Source organism: Prionailurus bengalensis, chromosome B4 (genome assembly GCF_016509475.1).
Source record: "Prionailurus bengalensis isolate Pbe53 chromosome B4, Fcat_Pben_1.1_paternal_pri, whole genome shotgun sequence".
Taxonomy (NCBI): domain Eukaryota; kingdom Metazoa; phylum Chordata; class Mammalia; order Carnivora; family Felidae; genus Prionailurus; species Prionailurus bengalensis.
Genome location: NC_057358.1, coordinates 107,462,471 through 107,478,903, shown reverse-complemented (window position 1 = coordinate 107,478,903; position 16,433 = coordinate 107,462,471). Strand labels below are relative to the sequence as shown.

General features: G+C 34.6%; 1 protein-coding gene and 1 non-coding gene across 3 annotated transcripts in view; both read left to right on the top strand.

Moving 5' to 3' along the window:
* SLC6A15 (solute carrier family 6 member 15) overlaps positions 1 to 15,190 on the top strand; it is a 39,359-nt gene extending 24,169 nt beyond the window's left edge. For both annotated transcript variants that reach the window (XM_043561705.1, XM_043561706.1), the window contains exons 6-12: positions 957 to 1,067; positions 4,363 to 4,604; positions 4,708 to 4,900; positions 5,977 to 6,169; positions 8,838 to 8,997; positions 12,343 to 12,505; positions 13,834 to 15,190. In XM_043561705.1, the coding sequence (XP_043417640.1) occupies positions 957 to 1,067; positions 4,363 to 4,604; positions 4,708 to 4,900; positions 5,977 to 6,169; positions 8,838 to 8,997; positions 12,343 to 12,505; positions 13,834 to 14,205 (1,434 nt within the window). In that variant the 3' untranslated portion in view covers positions 14,206 to 15,190. The remainder of the gene's footprint in view (positions 1 to 956; positions 1,068 to 4,362; positions 4,605 to 4,707; positions 4,901 to 5,976; positions 6,170 to 8,837; positions 8,998 to 12,342; positions 12,506 to 13,833) is intronic.
* Positions 11,097 to 11,257, top strand: LOC122474191. The gene has a single exon (XR_006294871.1). It is a non-coding gene; the product is annotated as a U1 spliceosomal RNA (small nuclear RNA).
* Positions 15,191 to 16,433: the final 1,243 nt, after the last annotated feature.

Below are 16,433 nucleotides of genomic sequence, written 5' to 3'. Positions count from 1 at the left end.
GTCTGAGGCAGCTAGCAAGGTGTGGGGCTCACCTGGAGGAAGAATGATGGGGCAGGGAAGGGAGGTGCTGTAATGTGAGGCTTTGCAGGTCAGAGGGAGGAACTCACATTGTATTGCAGCTGTATTAGAAACCCTGGGAATGTGTTAAGCAGGAATAAGATACCCTGAGTGGTAGCCTGAAAACTAGGAGAATATTACCAGTGGTTCAGGACTACTTCTGAGTATTTGACTTTTGCACCTGGATGGATGGTTGGGCTATTTGTAGAGGTGGAGACGGGTGGGGACATCTGTGGGGGAAATTCAGAAGTTCTTTTCTGGACCTGAAAAGTTTTAGAGACCTGTTAGGCTTCTACATGGAGATGTCAAGGAAGCTGTAAATGTCTGGCTAGGACAATTGCTTTTCTATGGTTAAACATTTGCTTAACTTTAAACGTGAAAACTTGTGAAGTGGAAAGTACAACCTTGGCATTGCTAATTATTCAGTCTTGGGAGACTTAACAGGGGCCGCTCTTTACTCCAAAAGCTTTACAGACTTATAATGGGATTTTGATTAATGAAAAAATAAAGACTTTTTTGCTGTTTATTTTACCTAAAACAATATAAGTAAGGATTTATTAGGGTGTCAGTGGCCATTAATTTCTCTTAAATCTTGCTTGTTTTGTGAACTGTAAGAAATCAACTATAAGAAATCAAGTTAACAATAACTATGGACTATTTTAAAGAAGTGTAAGTAAGAGAGAGTCCTTATTTCTCATTATATCTCAAATAGGATCTTAAGTCACATTGCATTAAGACTAATAAGCCATTCTAATATGATGGCTATACAAGGTATTAATAGTATTATTAATCATGCTATAAAAACAGACTGCCAAAGTATAGAAGAGGACATATTATCTTAGCTATAGAAAGGAATGTAGATGTTAGTGTGTCTCACCTATATTTTTTTTTCTTTGTAGATCATGTATTTTAGTTCTCTTTTCCCATATGTGGTACTTATATGCTTCCTAATCAGAGCACTCCTTTTAAATGGTTCAATTGATGGCATCCGCCACATGTTTACCCCTAAGGTATGTACTGCATTTCTATTCAAGGCTTATGATCATAAAAGCATTATGTCCATTGTTAAAATGTTCCCACAGTTAGACTTAAGGGACAATTGTTCTAACATATGTACATTAGCCTTTTAAATTATAGCTGTTATGTTAACCAGCCTAGAAAAAAACAGGGCTTTTATATATCTATAATTATATCCATCTATTTCCAATTTTATATGTCCCATTTTAGTTCTAGAGTAAGACTCGCTATGTGAACTTCAAAAATTCCTCTTTTATAGTAAATTAACTTCCAGTTTTTTACACTGAGACATTTTAGGACTTTTCCATCTTTACTCTTCTTCCTTCTCTAAGTCTGTGGTTTTTAACCTTTTGTAATTGACTGCTTTGAAAAAACCGATAATAAGATCTTCTTACCAGAAAAACATAAGGAACATAATGATTTGCTTAATATCTAGAAGATTGACAGATTACCTAAAATCCATGAATGGGGGCTGAGGACGTTTCTGTGCTGTAAATCCTGTCTCGAGAAAATCAGTGTTCTTGTTTTGAGGTTTTGTACTTCCTAGAATAATACTTATAGTGGCAAGTTTGGGAAGTTTTCTGAATATACATTTCAGAAGAATTCTCATTAGGCTCCATAAATGGCTCAGAACTTATGTTCTTTTATTCATGTTAGAGCTGAACCCAATGCTGGGCCGTTTGAATCTGTTTAATGAATCCTTGTGGATTAAATATATTGATTTGGCAGGAAACAAAAACAAGTTTTGAGATGTACATAATTTTAGTAATGAAGTTATACCTCACTATTAGTTTGCTAACACTTTTATTGGCAGACACTGAGTTACAAAAATACCGTTTCAAAATTAGTTCAGAAATTGGAAGTTATCTGAAGGGTGAATGTGCAGCCAGCATCATGCTGTGGGATTTGGGCAGAAATTAGCTTCCCTGGAATTCTTTGTCAGTCCTGGCAGCTGCCTTGATACTATGTAAAAGAGGCTGTGTTCTTTGGGTATCAGGTTCCCAAGCTGGAACCTGGAATTCATTCTCTAGTAGCAAAAATGCTGCCATTGATATCTGATTTTCTTGACTAATTCAAAAGTCCTGGTTAGCATTTAGAATTTTTGGAACTCCTCAGTGAGTAACTACTGAAGATTTATAGATTTCAGCTGTATTATAATTTAAATCGGCTTCAAATGGGCCATACTTAATATCTAAAAACATTTATAGTGTAATGTTTAAAAAAAGAAAGCTTTTTGAGTTTAAAACAACAAACTTTGGTGTAAACTTCTGGAATATCACTTTTTATAAGTTGGCTATTGCTTGTGACATAATTCTGAATATTTGATTTAAATAAATATCTTAGAGTGCAAATACTTTGATAGGACACTTTTACATGCCTCCATATTTAAAACTGTAGCATTATGGGGCGCCTGGGTGGCGCAGTCGGTTAAGCGTCCGACTTCAGCCAGGTCACGATCTTGCGCTCCGTGAGTTCGAGCCCCGCGTCAGGCTCTGGGCTGATGGCTCAGAGCCTGGAGGCTGTTTCCGATTCTGTGTCTCCCTCTCTCTCTGCCCCTCCCCCATTCATGCTCTGTCTCTCTCTGTCCCAAAAATAAATAAACATTGAAAAAAAAAATTAAAAAAAAAAACAAAACTGTAGCATTATTAACATTTTAAACCAGGACTGGGGAATCACTATTAAAATATAGTTAATTCTTTCTTGAGTTCATTTTCCATTGACTGTGGATAGATGTGGGTGTGATAGTTACTCTGATAATGATAAGTTGTCAATTACTATTTAGTTTACATTGTTTGTCCAAGGGAGAAAGTAAAGGACACAAGTAATCTGAATAATATCTTTAGTAAATAGGTATTGCCTGCCATCTAGTGGGAAGAGTAGAGATAGATTGTTAAGTGTGTTTTAGATCAGTATTCATGATAGAATAGTAATGTAGCAACAATCAATAAGCAATATGAATATTTTAGTTAAGTCTTCATAAATTATACATATGATCATGATTATGTTTCATTAGAATATTATATTTACATTATATTTCAATAGTAATCACTAAAATTAATTGAACAATAAATCCTAATATTTGAGAAAATAGGCATTTTGGAATCTACTTGAGTTCGTATTTCAGCTCTGCTCCAGAACTGCTGTGTAACCTCAGGCAGATTCCTTAATCTTTCTATCATTCAGATAATAGTAGCAACAAATTTCATGAATTGTTCTGAATATTAAATGAGATAATCCATATAAAGTGCTTATCAGTGTGCCTACCAGTACAGTCCATAGTTGTCCAAAATGATTGAGCAGAGTGTGGTAGGTCAGGAATGTGACAGAGTGGTATATGCCTTGCTACCCCTTCTGCAGTTGAGGAAGCTGAAACTCAGAGAGAGCAGCCACTTACGGTAGATTGCACTGTTTTTAGATAATGAAATGGCAGAATCAGGATCTGAAACTGGAACTCATGTTCTTAGCCATGTTTGACATTGCTCCCAATGAGAAAAATTTTACTGCAATGGTAAAAAGAGATACAATACCAATTTAAACACTATTGTTACTGAAATCAAACTTAACTTTATTAACATCTGTGTCAGATATGGGTAATATTAATTGTTCCATTTGAAAGGTTTGATTGTTATATACAGTTATAATTGCCTAAGAAGTGAAGCTGAGTTACTTGAAGCATATATTCAGCACAGGTTTAGAACTTTAAAACTTTGGATATGAAAGTGTCTTAGAGATGATATAGTTACACTTCTTCCATTTTCAGGCAACTGTTGAAATGAATCAACAATACATATATGAACATGCAAAGTACAAATAGCTCTAACCAAACTCATAATCTGCTTATTATCTGCTTTCACTATTAGACTTCCACCAGAAAACACAAAACGTAGGGTATTAGTTAAGTAATTAGATTTTATTGATAAGTTATTTTGCTTTGGAAAGAAAACAAAGGCATAAGTAAGAAATGATTGAAGATAGTTAATTTGAAATAGTCCTTTTGATTTATTTGTCTTAAAGATATTTAAAAATTCCCTTATAGGTAGAAAACCTCCACGTAAGTAAAATTTCCATCTACATGTTTGTGTGTAGTCTTTCTTCATATTTCTTGTTTCGTTACTAAGTGAAAAATTCATTATTTCTACTTACGAACAGATTATCACCCCAGTTTAAATAACCTTAAATATATCATAAGTATCATTATGATATATTTAAATAGTAGAACTGATTCCATGTAGAGCATTCTTAAATACTATTTTGCAGCTGACTTCTGTTATGTTTAATTTTAAACAGCTTGAAATGATGCTGGAGCCCAAGGTCTGGAGAGAAGCTGCCACCCAGGTGTTCTTTGCCTTAGGGCTGGGGTTTGGTGGCGTCATCGCCTTTTCAAGCTACAACAAAAGAGACAACAATTGCCACTTCGATGCTGTCCTGGTGTCCTTCATTAATTTTTTTACATCTGTCCTGGCAACATTGGTGGTGTTTGCAGTTCTGGGCTTCAAAGCAAATGTCATAAATGAGAAATGCATCGCAGAGTATGGATATTCATTTCCTTTAGCTTTTGATGGCATAAGCATATGAAAAGCATAACCTCCCAAGCCCATAAATGTTCATTAATACGTTTTTTCTGTTTTCCAGAAATTCGAAAATGATCGTAAAATTTTTGAGAATGGGCAACATTAGTCAGGATATTATTCCTCATCATATCAACCTGTCAGCTGTTACTGCAGAAGATTATCATTTAGTTTATGACATCATTCAAAAAGTGAAAGAAGAAGAGTTTCCTGCTCTTCATCTCAATTCCTGTCAAATTGAGGATGAGCTAAATAAAGTTAGTAGGTTATATTTAAGGATTACGATAGTCATCAATCATTTAATTAATGCATTATCCACAAAACGTCTTTTAGGAAAATGACCTTTAAAATGCCTGTGGAAGATTATGCTGTTTCAAAACTGACATTTTTAATTTCAGAGAAGATATTTTCTTCTTTTTTTGTTTAAGTTTTTATTTTACTACCAGTTAACATGTGGAATTTAAGAAAGAAGACAAACAAAGTGGGAAAAAACAAGAGAGAAATCAAAAGAACATACTTTCTTAAATCATGAAGGATTGCTTTACTTTAAAAAGCAATCCCATTGGCTAAGCCATAATAATTTAAAATAAAATATAAACTTTCATCATAGAAAATGAAATTAGTCTGATACTTTTCCTGGTATAATATTTTAATACAAAATTTGAATTTTGACTATCATTTATATATTGCATAATTGCTTTGACACATGAATACTTGGCCATTTTAGTATTTATGTTTAACAAGTCCTGATTAAGTCCTTTTCTTCAGCCACTGTCGTTTATTTTAATAAACACGAAATAGGTGAACATTAATAAATATCATTGTATTGGTTGTTGCCTTTTCCCTGTATTGCCAAAAAGGAAAATATAACAGAGAGCTTGGCTACTAATCCTTTGCCATAAGACAGTTAACCATACATGAGACTAAGCATAAAGAATCATGTGCAGGAAATTATGGATGGAGCCATCATTTATATAAAAATCTTAAGTTCTGTAAAGAAAGATTTAATTACCAACTTACTTTTAAACGTTCTTTTTTTTTTTAATTCTGGTATATTGTTTTTATGAGATAACACAATTGACTAAGTTTGGTTGGAGACACAGTTTCTTAGGAGACAACAACACGATATCAGCCTATTTATTTCCAGTATTTCCAAACATTATTCAGTGTTTCCCTCCTCTTTGTAACTGATATATATATATATATATATATATATATATATATATGGCTATCTCCCTGATATATATATATATATATATATATATATATATATATATGGCTATCTCTTAATATTATTTGGTACTAATGTCACTATTTTATATATATTTTACAGGCTGTTCAGGGGACTGGTTTAGCTTTTATTGCCTTTACGGAAGCAATGACACATTTCCCTGCATCTCCCTTCTGGTCAGTGATGTTCTTCCTCATGCTCGTCAATCTGGGGCTTGGCAGCATGTTTGGAACCATTGAAGGGATCATCACACCTGTTGTGGACACTTTCAAAGTGAGGAAAGAAATTCTTACTGGTGAGTTTTTATGCATTTGACTTTTCATTGAACTGATACAGTCCATTTTAGGAAAGTTTTTTATTCATTCCTATCTATTAATATGTATATTATTATTTGTTATTTATGTATTTATATACTATGCAAATTATAGATTTAACATAGGTTGAATTGATTGTTAATGATTACTTATTATATCACTCTTTATTAATAGTAATGTCACTACCATGAATTACTGGCATTAGAATAAAGTCATAGAATGTTTATGCATAACTTTGTAAATAAGACAAATATTCTTTTTTTAATGTTTATTATTTTTGAGAGAGAGAGAGAGAGAGAGTGCAAGCAGAGGAGGGGCAGAGAGAGGGGGAGACACAGAATCTGAACCAGGCTCCAGGCGCTGAGCTGTCAGCAAAAAGCTCCATGTGGGACTCGAATTCACGAACTGTGAGATCATGACCTGAACCGAAGTCAGACGCTTAACTGACTGAGCCACCCAGGTGCCCCAACAAGACAAATATTTTTAAAGGTTCAGATCTGATATTCCTGTTCCAAAAAATGCATAGTTGAAATTGATAAATCTAAATTCAGTTCTCATATAAAATAGCCCTTATGGCCTACTAGTAGTTAATACTTCTAAGTAAGAAAGATAATAAAACAGTTTATCAATATTTATAGTTATTCTTAAGTCTAGTCTGCAAGCAGTTATTAAAATACCAGTTATGTACTGCATCATCCTTGCATTTGAAGAATGTAAAGGATATAAGAGAAATTAAAAAAGAGATACAGAGATATAGGAGAGCCTTGTCTCCAAAAATAATAGTACTGATAACTAAAACCAAGTTTGGGTAGATAAGACTTACACCAGGTAATATACTGATAGATAGCATAACAGTGATTTAACATGCTGTAAGAATAAGGAAGCAACAAAAGTCATCTAAATATATGATGGGACTATCAGTAAGAGTGATGGAAGTTAAATTGGAAGTTAAATTGGAAATTCATACTTACTGGGATTGTTAGAGAACCCTCATCTGATTGAACCCAAGGATGTCTGTTTTCTCCCCTCCCAAACTGCCATTACCTGCTCAATTATTTTTTTTTTAATTTTTTTTAACATTTATTTATTTTTGAGACAGAGAGAGACAGAGCATGAACAGGGGAGGGGCAGAGAGAGAGGGAGACACAGAATCTGAAACAGGCTCCAGGCTCTGAGCTGTCAGCACAGAGCCCGACGTGGGGCTCGAACTCACAGCCCTCACGGACTGCGAGATCATGACCTGAGCTGAAGTCGGCCGCTCAACCGACTGAGCCACCCAGGCGCCCCAACCTGCTCAATTATTTGCACTCACCTCTGCTAAAAGGTGGTTGAGAAGTAGAACATAGTCATCTTTTATTTTTGACAGGTCCTTTGCTGAGTGTGTGAGAGAATAGTCTAATGAAAATATGGGAATATTATATAGATTCCAGAAATCTAAGTTTTTTTAAAAAATTTATAAAGTTTTTTTATTGTTTACTTAAGACACACAGAGAGAGAGAGAGAGAGAGAGAGAGAGAAAACTGGGGAGAGACAGAGAAAGGGAGAGAGAATCCCAAGCAGGCTCCACACTGCCAGCATGGAGTCCAGTTCGGGGCTCAAACTTGCAAACCGTGAGATCATGACCTGAGCCGAAATCCAGAGTCAGATGTTTAACCGACTGAGCCACCCAGGCACCCCTCTCTAAGTTTTTATATTAACTGTAGGTGCTCAGAAGTTTTTGCCTCTTTCTTAGATACTACTCCAGAAACTCCTTTTCGAAGGTTCTTCTCTGTTACTTGGATAATGAGATTGCCCAACCCTGTCATAATTGTATTCTCAACTTATCTATTCATGCAATATCAAGATAGAGATTTGGGTTGGTGCTCAGGCAAGATCTGATCGGATTTCTTCAGTTATGCTTTAAAAATACTGTATTTCAGTCAAATATAAAAATATATATGTTATCACAATCTTATTATGAGCTATATTAGTCTCATTATTAATTTAAGACTTCCACAGAGCTTCCAAAACTATAAAACATTATTAAAATCAGAAAAGACCTATGAACATTTGCTGCCTGAAAAGGTCACTATGTTATTTTTTTATATATAATTTTTTTTAACATTTATTTTTGAGAGACAGAGAGAGACAGAGCATGAGTGGGGGAGGAGCAGAGAGAGAAGGAGACACTGTATCTGAAGCAGGCTCCAAGCTCTGAGCTGTCAGCACAGAGCCTGACACGGGTCTCAAACTCATGAACCCTGAGATCATGACCTGAACTGAAGCAGGGCGCTTAACCGACTGAGCTACCCAGGAGCCCTGAAAAGGTCACTTTGTTATTAATAAAGAGAAGTATATTACAGAGATTTATGCTTTTAAAATCTTCTCAGTTTTTCTGTCTTTTTTATTTGTGCTTGTAAGTAAGTTTCTGCAGAGTCAGGGCAATGAATTGAGTCTTACCATGTATTCCTATTAAATCTGGGCGTAGCTCCAGCTAACTAACTCCCAATGTATTATATTCCATAGTATCAAGAAAGGTGTTGCCTGTTTATATGATTGACAAGTTATAAAAGTGAAAACAAAACTGTTTGAACATGGTAATTCATAATTAAATTTAAAAGATGCCCGTGAATAAAAGCTTAATTTTTTTCATCTATTTCTTTTGTACAGTTATCTGTTGTCTTCTGGCATTTTGTATTGGCCTGATATTTGTGCAACGTTCTGGAAATTACTTCGTTACAATGTTTGATGATTATTCTGCTACACTGCCTCTGCTAATTGTAGTCATTTTGGAGAATATTGCTGTATCCTTTGTTTATGGCATAGATAAGTAAGTATCTATGCATTCATTTTTCATCTCTATTTTGGAAAGACCAATTGTCAATACCCATTTCATTTAGAAGAGGAGGGGAATGATTAGAGGGGAAAATGCTTTGCAACAACATCAGATCTTTTGCAGGCTCTTTTTTCATTCAATCCCTTGAATACAGTATATTCCCCTATTAGGTGATTAGATAGAATTGTGTAGATAGTAATATAATCTAGGATTCCGGAGCTTTGATTTAATTCTAGTTATCAAATAGTAACCTCCAAGATTAATGAGTAATGGCTATGGTCCAAGAACCAACAACTTTAAGTTGTTTGAAGTTATTATTGTTGTCCACATTTCACATTTCTCAGGCTTATGAGACGCTAAGTGACTAACTCATCACACACCTGGACAGAAGCACATCTGGGATTCATAGCTATTTCTGCTTAACTTTAAATCCTATCTTCCTAATTACTTCCTAATTACCTCTAAATTATATACCTGCTTAATGCCAAAAGTATATATACTTGGTGTGAAATGAGGCATTAGAGTAATTGCAGAAGAAAAGGGTTACTAGAGGCTTTGTACAATATTTTTTAAAGTTGTTGCCTCTAGTTAACATATATGGACTAAGGCACTAAGATCATTAGGTTATTGAAAGTATATGTAAAGTAAGAATGAGTGTGTTGCATGAAGACCAGAGTCCTCTCAAACAACGTTGAGAATATTATCAGTATTGAAGGAGTTTTGTGACAAAGGTTGGAAAATATTTTTATTATTGTCAAAAGCTCCAGGCAAGCATGGGGAGGGACTTTTAGTAGTCATGTACTATATAGCGATAGTAGTAATAGCTGTCTAACATGCATTAAAATCTGAATCCTCATAAAAATACCCTGTAGTAACTAATATCCATATTACAAATGGAAAATTGGCCTTATTTATACAGGAGAACACAGTATGTTGGTTATAGAGCCAGGACTTTAATTTAGACCTTAATTTCAAAACTAGGTATCTCTACCAAGCTACCCTCAACTCCTAACTTGCATTGTGTTGGCATTTGATGTTATTTTTGCACTGATCTGTGGATCAATTAAGATCATAATGTAGATTTCCATTTACACAGTATGCCATTTACAATAGGCATAGTACAAAATATCTCGTTTTAGTAGTGTCCCTAAATAATAATGGTTAACAACAGAAGGAGAAATGATACTCCTACTAATAGTAGTTATTAAACTTGTATCTACGAAATTCCTACTGTATGTGAGGCAGTGTGCTCTTCACGCATTGCCTATGAGGCTAACAATAACTTCACGATAGAAATTCTGTTTTTTTAAAATGCCAAAAAAAAAAAAAAATGCTCTGCCATCTTTTAGTGTATATCTTCGTGTATGAAAACGCAGGAAAATTCACTTCACTTGATTGTGGTGTAAAATCTTAGGAAAAAATACTTTTTTTTTTTTAAAGAGGAAAGGAGGTGAATAAATCCCTGCAGACAACAAAAACACACAAGCAAAATAGATGGAAAACTAACCATATTTCAAAAAGTTGAAATAAATTGTTTTCAGTGATAGAAGCTACAAAATATTTTAAAAATAAAGAATATGACAATTAGAGAAAAGGGATATTTGAAAACAAGGTGATAGAACTCAGGAAATAATTGTGAATAATAACAATAAAAAAACACTTCCAAAGTGATGATCAAATTAAAATGAACACAAAAACAATAAGCACAGTGACTAGTTCCACAAGAATTAGAAGCCAGAAAGGAGTCAATGTTTATTTTTTTAAACAAGAAGAAATAACAAAGGAGCAAAGCGAAGGAATAGAGACAGGAGTTATACAAAGATGACTCAACATGTGTACAATGAAGTCCTCTAAATGCAGTGGCTGGAACGTATCAAACTCTGTAATTCAAGAAACTTGCCTGAAATAAGCGACAACTTGAATGTTGAAAAGGCACATGATATATTTGGAAAAATGCCCATAATAGCCAACACTAGGACGTAGTCTAGGCTATTACTTCAAGACAAAAGAAAAAAAAAAAAACCCACAAAGATAGAAAGAAGGGAAAAAATAAAGGGCTATCCAGGCAAAAACAATAAGGAAACAAAACGATCATACTTAACCTGGCTGGGGAGATACCATGATCATGAAGGTCGTTTTTCCAGGGAGAGGCTTAGTGCACTCCGGTTGCGCTGACCGCTGTGATTTCCCCAAACGTGGGAAACTCAACTGCACAATTTGTAGTAATAGGGGACTGTGTTCACACTTTCTCCTTTAAAACAAACAAATAAACAAAACAATCAAAATTATGTATAAGAGAAAAATCAACAAACTTTTTTGTAACAATATTATATAGTTAAGAAATATTTACAGTTCTCAAGGAAAGAAAACATAAGCCAAAGATTTTAAATCCTGCAAAACTCACATTCAAGTGTAGTGACCACAGACAGTTGTGAACTTACAAGAAATTGGGGAATATAGCTACTATGATCTCTCTTTGAAGAATCTAATAGAGAACTATCTTTACAAAATCAAAAATTCTGCAGAAACATTGCTACAAGGACTGGTGGGTGGGCAGTAAATATCTCTAGATAAATACTAGGGGATATGGACTAGTATGTAATGATTATATGCTTTGACAATAGTAACATCATTTACCTAAAAGGGTGAACTTTATTTCATGTAAGTGATACCACAACAACCTTACTTAAAACAACATAAGCCTGATCATTACTAGGTCTAAGTGCTAATTTACAGGAAACAGGAGGATCATTTGTAGTTGTGAAGCAACACTTGGGGATGTGATCAGAAAAATCCAGACTGTAGGAGTACTATGAGATAAAGTGCCTAGTTGATTTAACAAATAGATTGGAAGAAACAAAAAAGAGCAGTAGGAGGAACCTAGAGATGAAAAATGGACTTGAGAAATACATCAGTCAGTCACAGTGTGTGGACCTTCTTTCAATTCAAACAGACTATGAAAAGAAGTGAAAGTTTAGATTATATAAAGACTGACTGAATATTGAATGATATTAATGTATTATTGCTAAGTAAAAAAAGAGACTAGGAATTTTTAATGTATTTCAAATATTGTGTTTATAGAGTAGAAAGTCACCAGTAGGAGACTTTTCAGTAATTGGTTTAAGAAGGCTTTTGCTAAATGAAAATCACAGTACTTAACTGGTTCCATTTTACTTTATACATGTTCTTAATTTGTAAGTAATCTTCCAATATGATTTTTTGATTCAGTATAAAATGTCGTAGGGTATCATCGATGAAACCTCTGTAAAACTATTGGCACATTTTTAAGGCATAGAAATAATTACCTGAGGCATAATTAAATACTTTCTTTTTATTTAGGTTTATGGAAGACCTGAAAGATATGCTGGGCTTTGCTCCCAACAGATATTACTACTATATGTGGAAATATATTTCTCCTCTAATGCTATTATCACTGCTAATAGCTAGTGTTGTGAATATGGGATTAAGTCCTCCTGGCTATAATGCATGGATTGAAGATAAGGTAAAATACAAAATAAGGAAGCTATGAAAAATATACATAAAATATTATTTTAGGGGTTTTTGTCTTTTGCTTTCTTCACAGTATATTTTGCTGTTTAATAAATGGTGTTGTTTTTATGTAGGGATCTTGAGATTTATATTTTGTTTGACCCCAAACATGTATGATTTTGCTGTACATTGTAGTTTGTTTGTTTTTTTAATACATGAGAAACACTGATTTGGTCCTCATTAAAGTAACTGTGTTTATGACACCACAGATGAACCAATAATTATGGGGCCTTTGACTCTAGAAAACATACTGCCTAAACCACGAGGAATATTTTTTCCTACATAAATTTATTAAATCATATCCCAGATACTATATAATAAGAGAATATTCAGTGGCCGTGTACACATAATTTAGGTAAATACTGAAGGAAAGTTTTGTTATAATTGCTTTATATTAGCAAAGACTATTTCAATTTCTGTTTTCAAGGTGCAAATTAGCTACATAATAATAAAGGTACATATTAGCTGTTATAAAACCAAAATCCTTATTTTTCAGAGATATTTCTGACCTTTAACTCTTCTATTGTCAGTAATTATATAACAACAATTAAATTCATGACTGGGGCATAAACAAGTCTGTTAACTCTTACAAAAATCTTGGGGCCAAAATTTAGATTTTTAGGGGTGCCTGGGTGGCTTGGTCGGTTAAGTGTCTGACTCTTGATTTCAGTTTATGTCATAGTCTCACGGTTGTGAGATCCAGCCCCGTGTTGGGTTCTACGGTGAGCGTGGAGCCTGATTGGGCTTCTCTCTCTCCTTCTCTCTCTGCCCCTCCTCTGCTCGTGCTTTCCCTCTCTCAAAATAAATAAATAAACTTTTAAAAAGAAAAAAAAAAACCCACAAAATTTAGATTTTCAGTTTTTAGAAAGACAGGTGGCACATGTAACATGTAACTATCCCCAAACTTAATGACCAAGAGCAATGCTGATTTATTATTTCTCAGGGTTCTGCAGTTGAGCCGGGCAATTCTTCTTTAGGTTTTTCCTGAGCTAACTCATACAGTTGATTAAATTTGGAGGGTTGGTCTCTGTCCATGTAATCTTTCATTCTTGCCTTCTTCCTAGCATTATTGACTGAGGACAGCATTCTAAGAAACAGAGGCAGAAACTGTAAGGCTTGTAATGCCTAGCCTTGAAAGTTGATTGATGTCACTTTTGTTGGTCAAAGCACATCCGAAGACTCTTTGCTTACAAACCCAAGATCAATACAGGTTGTTTTTTTTTTTTTTTCCACATATTTTTAGAGCAAGATAACCAATAATGGGTTTTTTGACTTTCACAGGCATCTGAAGAATTTCTGAGCTATCCAACCTGGGGAATGGTTGTCTGTATCTTGCTGATGGTCCTGGCAATACTCCCTGTCCCAGCTGTCTTCATCATTCGTCGCTGCAACCTGATAGACAATAGCTCTGGCAATTTAGCATCTGTGACCTATAAGAGAGGAAGGGTCCTGAAAGAGCCTGTAAACTTAGAGGGAGATGATGCAAGCCTCATTCATGGAAAGATACCCAGCGAGATGTCATCTCCAAATTTTGGTAAAAATATTTATCGAAAACAGAGTGGATCACCAACTCTGGATACTGCTCCCAATGGACGATATGGAATAGGGTACTTAATGGCAGATATGCCGGATATGCCAGAATCCGATTTGTAGCCAGGGGGAAAATGTCAGCGGGTTCTATTTGGTTCATTTGTATGAATGAACATGGGCTCTACTAAGAGAAGCATTGGGCTTCACTTATCAGAGGGTGATCTCAGGTGTTCCTTGGCTGTGATCTTTAATCCTAAGTATATGTAAATTCAACTAGAGCATTCCTTCAGATTCTTTGGTTTACATTTGCGCAGAAAGAGTTACAGATAAAGCTTATAGTGACTGAGGTCCATGTGTGTCAGAATTTTTAAAAATACTTTTGGTGTTTTTTCAAGCATTTCTATCTCAAAAAAAAAAAAACAGGTGTTACCTCAGTTTGTAATGATTTCTGGTTTAATAGTATTGGCAATTCAAAAATGGTATAATTTAAAATGTATAAGTTTGCCTTCAGGGTAAATCCCAGTATTACAAAAACATTTCTGTAAGTTGGTGCCTCTAAGCACATTTCCATGAACATATTGTGTAGATAGGCTGTACTTATTTTGGTAGCATTGATACCTTCTTAGACAATTAACTGAAGAAGACTGCAAATATTTTCTTATGTAATAGCTGTATAGAGCAATAGTATCAAAGAATAAGAAGGCACTAATGCTGGATGACAGTTTAGATTCAGAGGTGACTGGGGATCATGTGCTCGATGGCTGTATATTTTGTGTAAAATATATGTGTGAAAGTGATCTAAGAAGGAGTCACTCAGCGCTCTCAAGAATTATGCAGATTCTGCATTTTCCTATGCCGTGTGCCTAAAAACCTACTTGATATTTATTGTGGTTTCAAGATTACTCATAGTATATTTATATATACTTGCAATGTATATATGTATATTAGTACTCTAAGTACTGATTTGAAAACTTGAAGCAAGATGGCATTTTATTTCATATCTTTCTGTTTTGCTTCTGTTTTATGCAAATATAAATCCTTTTTTAAGTGATTGTTAAGATTGTATGGCATTACATTTTAAGCTACAAATAAATGAAGTTAAAAATGATGTTTGTTTTCCACATTGATTTTTCTTGTATCACCTATACTGGATTATCTTGCATTTCAGTCAGGATTTAGGCATTTCATAATAAGTAATCATCACATTCCAAGAGGGATTAATAAATTGATTAATACAGCTACCACCACTTTAGAGACTAGGGAGAAATAGAATGCTATGGTTAAATGGTGTTCTGATGCAGTCTCACAATTCTTGAAAAAGTAGTCTCCTAGGAAACCATGTGTACACTTGACCGCTTGCAGGGTCAGTATTGTCTCTGAAGTGTAAGAAATTGTGACTTTAAAAAAAAATTTTTTTTTAACGTTTATTCATCTTTGAGAGACAGACAGAGACAGAGCATGAGTGGGGCAGGGGCACAGAGAGGGAGACACAGAATCTGAAATAGGCTCCAGGCTCTGAGCTGTCAGCACAGAGCCCGACACAGGGCTCGAACTCATGGACCGTGAGATCATGACCTGATCCAAAGTCAGACACTCAACAGACTGAGCCACCCAGGCGCCCCTAGTTGTGACTTTTTTTAATGAGACTGTTGCATATATGAATTTCGATGAAGCAGAGCTCCACTGAGTACCATCTCACTAAAAGGCTTTTATTTATAGCTGTCCTACCACTAGATTAGTCGCATTTATAAAATAACGATGAATACAACAGCAAAATAGGAGAGGTAGGGCACATACCATATCTATTATTTATGGCCAAATATTTTTGGTCTGCTATAGACTATGTTATCAGACCACGTCGTAGCATTTAAAATATAATTCCGCCGGTGACCAAAACTTTTGGTTTTGTTTTTACATTTTCGTAAATATTATATTTTGTATCACTTTAAAATTTAGGAATATTTTATAGGTAGGCAATGTATGCACATTATAAAGAACTCAAAATTGATACCAGTTCAGTGTAAATTTCCCTTCCAACAGTTCTCCTAGTCACCTGATTCCATTCTTCAAGGCACCACCATCACCAGTTTCTTATGTATCCTTTTGGAGATGCTCTATGTAGAGCTTAAATAACAGCATTCTGTGTTCTGTTTTCTGGATCTTATTTCAGTGAATAATTTATTCTGGACAGTGTTTCATGTGAAAGCACATAGATCTGCCTGATTATTTCAGAAGCTGAAGTAATAAATTTTGTTTATTTTTATGTTGAAGCAATAGTTTTTATAAGCTTCCCCAATATTAAAGAATTTGTACCAAATACTTACTTTACCTGCTGGCCTTTACTTTGTCGT